This window comes from Salminus brasiliensis, chromosome 11, assembly GCF_030463535.1.
Source record: "Salminus brasiliensis chromosome 11, fSalBra1.hap2, whole genome shotgun sequence".
NCBI classification, from domain to species: domain Eukaryota; kingdom Metazoa; phylum Chordata; class Actinopteri; order Characiformes; family Bryconidae; genus Salminus; species Salminus brasiliensis.
The window spans coordinates 19,393,515-19,403,038 of record NC_132888.1 but is presented as its reverse complement, the minus strand read 5'-3'; the positions used below and the strand labels follow the sequence as shown (position 1 = coordinate 19,403,038).

Genomic DNA, 9,524 nt, shown 5'->3' with positions numbered 1-9,524 from the left:
TTATTAAAAAATCAATTATAAAGTATACTAGAAAAAAACAAACTACATTCACACATAAAGACACACAAAACCTTCAAGTAATAGAACAAAACTAAACAAGTCCTCTTATGTACATTAATAAAGATAACAACAAAGCAAATCAAAACAAAAAAAATACTTGTTGAAATGTTTTAATGGACTTTTAACAAAAGTAACTGAAGTTTGTGAAAAGGCTAAGCCTGAAGCCCCTCCTCCTTCCGGTCTCTACCATCCATAATATGATGAAGTTTCAGCCTCCCATCACCTCCCCTATAACTCAGTCCTCCATCCATCTACCTACATTCATCTAACGAAAGGGAGAAGCCACCCAGAGTTCTCTCCCCTCCTACAGTCATACATTCTCTACAATCTTCATACTACAATCACATGGTCTAAACTGCGCATTACAGGTTTATGTAGCATGTTTAAAAGTGTCTGCCAAAAGTTTTAAATGAAAGCAGAGGCTGTTCCAGTGTCCCTTTGCTGCAAGAGAAGTGTCTGCCAAAAGTTTTAAATGAAAGCAGAGGCTGTTCCAGTGTCCCTTTGCTGCAAGTGGAATAGCCAGAATCCACTGGCTAAAAGATCTCGAGGGCTCGAGAGGTGGAATGGACTCCAGAAATGGGATGGAATTGTAAAAATGCTGAGAAGACCTGTATCCTGTTCCTTCTGGGTACTGTAGTGTCTCACAGTCAGTCATTGTGAGAAACGAATGTTAATTACATCATCCAACACCAGAGGAAACTTGGGAGAGGGCATTAGACTTCTGCATTCTGCTGGTGATTGTAATCATCTGTATCTGTAAAAATACCCATTGTCGTGATCATATCCCACATACCAAGTGTCGCCACGCCTTTAGCGTTTCCTTGCAAACAGGAGCACACACATTTCCTTTAACCTGTGGACTCATGCCTGGTGGTTTGGAAATGACCAGCTGGAAAGGAAAATCAATGCAGCACATTAAGATTATATCGCAGCCAAGCACACACACATGCCCCAGGCCACGCCAGTCCTAAAAATGTAACATTGTGCATACAGTGGAATTCACTATTTGATGCAAGAGCCTCTATAAGACAAAGAATCCAAAGGATCTCACTGAGCCCTGCAATTATACCAACTGACGAGTCATTCAACACAGTGCTCCTTCTCCAGCCGGGTATAGAGCTGACATATGGGGATGGGGAGGCGGGGCTGCTGAGCCTGGCACAGGGCAGAGGCAGGGACAACTCAGTTAGTGTAGACAGCTGCTAAAAACTTTACCCAACGTTGGTTAAATGTTAAATGAGGAGCGAAATGTAAACACTGCAGTTTTGTGAAGATATTCTATATCTAAGGTGAACCTGTTTCACTGTGGACTGAGCTAACTTCCATCACTCACCTTTGTTCCTGAAAAACTGGGTGCCATACTGTTGCATTTTTCTTTCCCTGTCCTGTCTTTGTTTTCTTTCGTTGCCTTTCTTATATCCAGACTTTTCATTTAAATACAACACTTCTCTCCTAACTCTCAGTGCACTGCTCGCAAGTACAGTTGGCGCCTGTTTTAAGGGGCGGGCTAAACCATTTCATGGAAATAGACCCAGCTAACATGCCCATGCGAGGCCTGTATGGAAGCAGAAAGTTTTGTCCATGGGTTCCCACCAGAGTCAGTGATGAGACCGGGAGGAGGCGTGAATGGAGAATATTTAAGGGTTGGGTAATTGGCGATCTGAAATCTGAAATAAAGCAATGAAAAATGGGTAAAAATGAGTACTGTCAATGTTAACACGTTAACACACACGATTAATCTGCAAACTTCAACAAGTTAACTCAAATTAATCATCTTACCAAGTTTGGCCCCAACTTACCCCCACCCCCCGTAGGTCTCTCTCTTTACAGAGCCTAGTGACGTATTAGCAGTTTCAATGAGCGATGTAAACACAGCGTCACTACTGTTGAGCTCAGAGGGTAGATTACACTTCATTGATTCTGAAATATTGATTAAATCTCATAATTAACTCTCACAATCTCTCTCTCACACAAAGCTTCTCTTCTCTGAGCTCTTAGCTTAATCCAGCCCAGAGACTGACCATCCATTTATCTCTTAAAAAGTTCTCAAAACTACACTGAGATCTCCTGAGTTCCTCTAGACAGTTTATTAGACATATTTATTTGTTTTCCCGCCAAATAATTGTTAAAATTAAATTTTAACTTTTGTTTAATCATCATTAATCACAGAATATTGTTGTAATTAATGCCATACAACTTTTAAATAGATTGACACCACTAGTTTAAATAAAGAAATAAACCCTAATAAAAAGTGTTAAAGTAAATGTCTGTACAGCCTTTACATTCAGATTGTTGTTGAAAAATTCCTTTAAAAAAACATTTACAATGGTTGTATGTTTTTATGTAACCCGTATCAGAAGGGCTCACAGGGTGCAATTATACACAAACAGACCCCTTGACGCACATTTACAAACACACACACAGACAAACATGCCTCGCTGGCTTTGTTAGATTGACCCCGAGCTCTCGCAGGCTTTCTTCAACAGTGAAAACCAGTTATCAGATCAGTGTTGTTTATTTATTGTCCCGGGAGCCTCCGAGCTGAGAGTCTGTGCTTGGCTTTAAACCAAGGTTAAAGATTGCGTGCCCTGAAAGCACTGAAAAAATGCCCAACATGGAAACAATTGTGTCCTGTTCTGTCTGATGTGTTTGGTGGGTGTGGGTGTGTGAATGACGGAGAGAGAGAGAGAGAGAGAGAGAGAGAGAGAGAGAGAGAAAATATCACTGCTGCAGAATAATTCTAGCACTTTAGTCCTTGTGGCATACTAGGGTTTGATTCCCTGGCCAGGTAAGCACATCACTACCCCAATAAGTCCTTGAGTCCTTGGACAAGCCTCTTACTGCTACCTGCGTAACACGATTCCAATGTATGTTGCTCTTAAGAAGAGCATCAGCTAATGACTGGAAGATTTGCACTTATTATTGAAATTTAGGAGACGAAGAAATGGATGCGGAATTAGAGACGTTCCTCAGGGACAGGTATGTCATCTGTAAATGCTCTGACCTGTTTGAGTGACAGACTTTACATAATGAATCAGAATCAGATTTATTGGCCAAGTATCTTCATAAACACAAGAAATTTGTTTCCAGCTGTTAGTGTCTCTCTAGTATTAACAATATACAGATACTCTATGTATAATTTACAGACACAATATACAGAGAACAATAGAACAATAGTATACACAGTATACATAGACTGTACAAAGACATTTCTATTCAGTGTGCTTTACAGTGTTATTCACAGAATAGCAGTAAGCAACACTATACAGATTAAATATTGTGTAACCACAGCAGTGTGCACATGAAATGAGTAATGGTGCAGCAATGCAGTAACTGTAAGAGTGATTATAGTTTATCAGTAATATCTATGGCCTATAGCTGATGATGGTGATCAGCTGTTGATAAGGGTGATGGCCTGAGGGTAAAAACTGTTCTTGTGTCTGACAGTTTTAGTGGACATAGTTCTGAAATATAAGTGAATCTTTATCACTTAACCTTCTAACACAGGCAGTGACTGATAAACACAATGGCAATTGTGGCATTACAACAGCATTACAAAAACCTACAGGACAGTTGATACACTCAAGTGTTCTCCCAGCAGCTAATCATTTTTATTTAACTATCAAGGAACTAAATGTCGTAGTGAACGGCACCACATGTCCGTGTAAAATGCCAAAACCATCACGTCCCTCAGACATAAGAGTTTGCCGTCTATTCAGGAGAAACATTACTGCTGTACCAAGAAAGGTTTGTAGCATGCTAGTTTGTTTGTAGCATAATTAGACAATAATCATTAAATTAAAAGACATACCTTTTTACTTCATAAGGTATAAATTAACATTAATTTGTATGTTCCAGCATTTCGTTTTTTGGAAGCTGTAAATAAACTAAAAAAAATAAACTTTTTAAAACATGTTTCTTAATAACCTAGGTCACATCTATGGAAAAAAGAAACTTGTGTGTACAAAAAGCACATCCTATTAGGTCATCAGTCTTTTTTTATTCATAGTTATGCTATTATAACATGTTACAGTTATTCATAATAGAGACTTTTATTGTTTAAAAGAGCAACCTGAATATTTACCCCCCCCTCCCATCAATAGAGCATCATCATCATCATACATGTTTATACTTATGTACACTGATAGCATACTTATAGTATACTATCAGTAGCACTATTTATACATTATATAAAAAATATAAAACATTTATTCTTCCAATTTTTAAGCTCAGATGAGTATTTAAAAACTTTTAGGGGTTCATTCCTGACTCCCTGTTTTACTGGTGGATAAATGGTGTTTATAGAGGGCACAATTACAATGCATGCAAACACAGTAGCTGAGATATAAAAAAATAACTAGACTAAACTAAATTAAATTAATTAAATTAAACTAAACTGAATACAGTCATAATTTAAATATGTAGGGCTAATATATATTAATTCTGGCAATGCACATAATTGATTAAATTACAAATAAAATTGTATATCCCCTCATTTTTATATTGATTAACATTGATTTTTTTAATAGCACAAAATAAAAAGCACAAAATTATGAATTATCCTCTTAAAGTTGACCCTACTCGTTGTAGTGACGTTACCCAGCTCCGGTTGAATAACAAATACCTTACCCACAATCCCGCGCTTTGTTTACCACCCAGTCTGCGCAGATTCAGTGCGGCGTTGATCCGCTCTAGCGTTTCGAACAGACATGGCGCTGTGTGGTGTCGAACAAATTACGGCGTTAAAAATAAGTGAAGATGAGCGCGGATAGACCAGCCTGCTGTCCTCCCCCAGCTCCCTTCGGCCAGTGGATTATCATGGAGGTTTCCTGCTACCTGTATAGTGCCTTCCAGACCAGCGTGTGTTGGCGGCTGGAGCTCGCTGACTGCACAGTTCAAACATAAACATCCGCCGAGTGTGTCCGGCCGTCCGTCCGCCTGATAACGAGCTCCTCGCTCAGCGGGTCACTTTCTGTTCACATTCACTGATCTGTGAGCAGCATGAACAGTTAAAGGAGATACAGCTCACCTCCAGGAGCAGATGAAGTGGGGAATGAAGGACTGGCGATGTAAACGTACAGCTAGCTACGTTGCGAGAACTTCTTGGGAGACAGCCACAATAGCTACAGTATTTACAACTAGCCAACTGCTAGCTAGCTAGCTAGCTCGCTTGCTTCACGCTACGTTACCTGGTCATGTTAGCATTTGGCTAGATGTTGGCTGCCATTGCCCATATAATTGTGTTCTTTTAGTGGTACATGACGATAAAGCCTGGGCCCCAAATGATTGCCAGCTGTCTGTTGCACTGATTGACTGTGGAAAGCTTTAATATGGGTTTGCTGCACTTTATCTTCAGCTCCATTGGAAAGTGCATTGACATCATTTGCCTCCTCCTGGACTTAAATTTTTTCATTGTCAACTCCGTAGTTAGGCTGCTGTTGGCTGTAATCACCTTCATAGGCGGCCTGCCCATGCTCCTCACAAACTCAGTGGTAGAGTGCATGAATCTCACCCTTGTCTGCCTCATCACGATGATAGACGGGGTGACCGTGCTGACCCACAATATGATCGGAAGCTGGATGCAGCTGCTTGGCGGTGCGCTTGAGAGCTTCAAGATGATGGGGTATCTGTCCTCACATTTGCTGCTGCGCACCAAGGAGCTCCTGCACCGTGGCCTTCTGTCCGGACACAGTTTGCTGCGGCAGGCCTGTGACGGCTGCAGCATCGTGTTCAGCTTGTTGTTGTACTTTATCAACACCATCGTCAACCTCCTGCTCATAGGCACTCAGAACCTGTACGGGTTGATGGCAAGCATGGTAGAGGCTGTGTCCAGCCCTTTGCAGAAAGCTCTCGAGCTGACGCTGACCGTCCTTACCTTCTTCTATAGCACAATTGTGGGGGCCTCCATCCTTGTCTGGACTCCGTGCCGACTGGCCCTGCAGTTCCTGGGCTCCCTTGGACACATCTTCGTCAGCGTCTTCTTGCTTAACTTCTACGGGCTCTTGCTCATGCTGGTCATAATTGCCGGTGCCGCCATCTATATGAGTCCGGAGCTGTTTCATCAAGGGGTCCAGCGAGTAGTCAACTACATCAACACGGTGCCTACTCTGCAGCGACTCCAAAGAACCCTGCGGCGCCTTTGCGTGTTGGAGAGGAATCTGTGGCAGAGGTTGGCCTGGCCCCGCAGCCGTCTCGGCCGCTGGACGTTAGCTGAAAGGAGGGAACCTTTGGGCCGAGGAGACGGGACTGATCAGGAAGTTGATGGCGAGCCAGGAGCTCCCCAGGATGACATGGGTGGTCAGGGAGAAGCAGACAATGCTGACGATCCCTTGCGCCAGGCCTTACCACCAGTGGCCGACCCCCCACTTCCTAGCTCCAGCACTCACAGACCCCTGCAGAAGATGCCATCAGAGGAAGGTCCAAAAGGCAACCCTGCTGATAATCTCCTGACCCTCCTCCAGGAGCAGGAGGAGAGGAAGAAATGCGTCATCTGCCAGGACAGCACCAAGACTGTGGTGCTGCTGCCCTGCCGACACCTGTGCTTGTGTCGAGACTGCACCGACATCTTGCTGCGCCAACCCATTTACCAGCACAACTGCCCGCTCTGCCGCCATATGATCCTGCAGACCATGGACGTGTATCTCTGAGAGACTCAGTAAACATCTGCAGGGACTGATTGACTAATTCTGTGAATCTCAGGTTTAATGAAGACTGTTTGCTAATCACAAGCCGTGCTCTGTGGGTCGCGGATTCCCTGTAAATCTTTTTGTCCATTCCACTGTGCTGAATCTTTTGCTACTGTCACTTGTAAATACACATGGCAATGCCCTTTTATACACCTTAGAGCTGTTCACAGCTTAAATCAAGGCTTGCTACTATGATACAATATATTTCATATGTGTTCTTTTGTATCATAATTAAGCTTTTGTATTGACGTACACTAAATCTTTTATACCGCGATGTTGACGTGAATGTAAGCTTTACATGGAGTAAGAACTGCAAAGATATGCCACCTTTTAAAAGTTCAGAATCACTTTGTATCTTTTTTTTCTTAATTTATATTCCATTATAAATACACACACAGAATTAAAGAAGGATAAAAAAAGGCTAAAAGGATGAACAGTAAAATTTAGGGTAGTGGTGTGACGATACACTGAGCCTAGAAATCGAGTCAATAGGATTCATGATACTGACTCAATATTCAATATGACTCAATAATGAAGAACATCTAGACTTTCCAGTTGTTGCAGACATGCTCTACTAATGAGATTAGAGCTAGAAGGCTGTGGAACATCATTCTTAATGTTCTCCAGCTTTCTCAAACATTTCAGAATCATCTACAGCTCTGTTCATCATTTTGGACTCCACTAACATTTCTTTATTCTTGTTTGATTTCAGATTCTCAGTTTATAACTAACAAATGACTGGATCGCTGTAAAAGAGCACAGGACTAACATCTTATGACCACTTCACAGTTTATATGCATGCCAAAGTTTATGGGATTTACACCGATCAGCCTTACCATTAATCAACTGGCCTAGTATTTTGTGGGGCCCCCTCATGCTGCCAAAGCATGCCGCCAGCTCAATAACCATCAAGACATGGACTTCACAAGACCTACCCAGCAGTAATCTTTCTAGTAGTCTGTGCTACAGTAGCTTCTCTGTGGGGTTGGACCAAATGGGCCAGCTTTCTGTCCCTATGTGCATCAGTGAGCTGTAGGTGCCCCTTACCCAGTACCCTTCTTTGGACCCCACAAGACCTGCCTGCTGTTTTGCAGATGTTCTGACCCGGTTAGCTAGCCCTCCCAATTTTCTTGGATAAGTGGCTTGTTTTTGACCGTTTTCCTGCTTCCAATATGTCACCTTTAAGTACTGACTGTTCACTCGCTGCCTAATATGTATATCCCGCCCCTTGACAGATGCCATTGTAACAAGATGATCAACGTTATTCACTTCACTTGTCTGTGGTTTTAATGGTGTGGCTGATCGGTGTACGTTACTGAGAACAGTTGATTCTGACCTCTTGAACGGTGGTGTATTTTCTTTCATTGCAATCCAAAATGTAGAATGCACTATACGGTGGCCTAGCAGTGAGCTGGTATCGGGCACCTACTGTATTTTTTGTGTGTGATGCAATACTCTAGCCTTACAATGTGAGCTCTAAATATAGCCCAATGAATTCCGTAAAGGTTTAATGGGAACATTTATGTTGTATTGTTTTATGGATTTGTACTTAGCGTCGGCTGTGTTTTGCTTTGCTGGCCTTAATTCTTTCCATCTGATGTGCACATGTGGTCCTATTTCTAGAAAAGCATTATAAGGGTCTCATGTTGAATAGCTCATATTGTTAATCTGCTTTAGGCCGAACAGCGATGTTTTTGTAATGGCCTCTCCCCAGTGTTTGTGTCCACACATAAATGGTATTGATCGACGCTCCTTGAAATCCAAACATTAGGTCTGGGCTCTGTACGTTTTATCATTTGATGTCTCCTGATTCAATAGAGCAGTGGAAAAGGGGATTCTAAAGCCCAGCTGGCACCATAGAAAAACCTTTTACCAGGCACTCAGGATGTTTGAAAGTTCTTCTTCTCTGCTATGGCAGTTTATTTTTTTTATTTTATTTTTTTTGTCAGATAACACTATAAAAAAATTCAAAACCTCTATTAAGGCAGGATGAATAGATCTAATTTAATCGTCATTACAGTGTTGACTTAAAATTGATTAACTACCCCCTTCCTTAGAAATCATTCACCTTCATTAGCATTCGCAATTATCAAACAGTCCAAATGAATGCTTTTGCAAACCAGTGCCAAATGAATGATGAATGACACCAACGAAGCACATGGTCCCGGTTTGTATTTGAGCAGTGCAGTTTACATTTGCTTCAGCTGATGATTTTTCTAGACAGACAAAATGCAGCACATTTTCAGGGAACTAAAATCACAACTTTGAGGCAAAACTTGAATCTTATTCACTGCATTCCGTTGTAGTGGTTTAGGTTTAGATGGTTAGAACATTTGCCAAATGCTGTTGACTGCCAGTAACGTGGTCCGTCATTAGCTGATATGCTTTGAGTTGTTAAAATACAAGCTGATTTTCCCCCGGATTTTGGTTCTGGTTATGGGTTATGTGTGTGCAGGTTGTCTAAAGGTGATCTTTTTTTGTGATTGTGTGTGTATAGTTACAGGCCAGCACTGAAAACAGGTTCAACTAGTGTTCAGTAAGAAACCCAATAAAAGGACAAATGTGGCTGCCTGAGTGCTGTAACTTTGATTTTATACATTTGTTTTATGAGATTTCTGTAGTACTCAGCTACAGCTTTCCCACTATACTGTTTCCATCCAATGTCTTTTTTTTCATTAAATGAAAAATTATTCATTACTTTAGCAAGTGTTCATAGAAACCTGCTGGAAAAAAAACAGCATTGCCAGCTCAAGCTGGTCAGGCTAGTTGGCCAGCTTA

The 9,524-nt window shown here is 41.6% G+C and overlaps 1 protein-coding gene across 1 annotated transcript; it reads left to right on the top strand.

Moving 5' to 3' along the window:
- Window positions 1-4,721: 4,721 nt before the first annotated feature.
- On the top strand, window positions 4,722-9,311 carry rnf26 (ring finger protein 26). The gene has a single exon (XM_072692112.1). The coding sequence runs from the start codon at window positions 5,391-5,393 to the stop codon at window positions 6,705-6,707; it is 1,317 nt and encodes a 438-aa protein (XP_072548213.1). The 5' UTR covers window positions 4,722-5,390; the 3' UTR covers window positions 6,708-9,311.
- Window positions 9,312-9,524: the final 213 nt, after the last annotated feature.

What these genes read in the sequence shown, in the direction of transcription:
- rnf26 (XM_072692112.1), top strand. Translation starts at nt 5,391, where the DNA reads ATGGGTTTGCTGCACTTTATCTTCAGCTCCATTGGAAAGTGCATTGAC.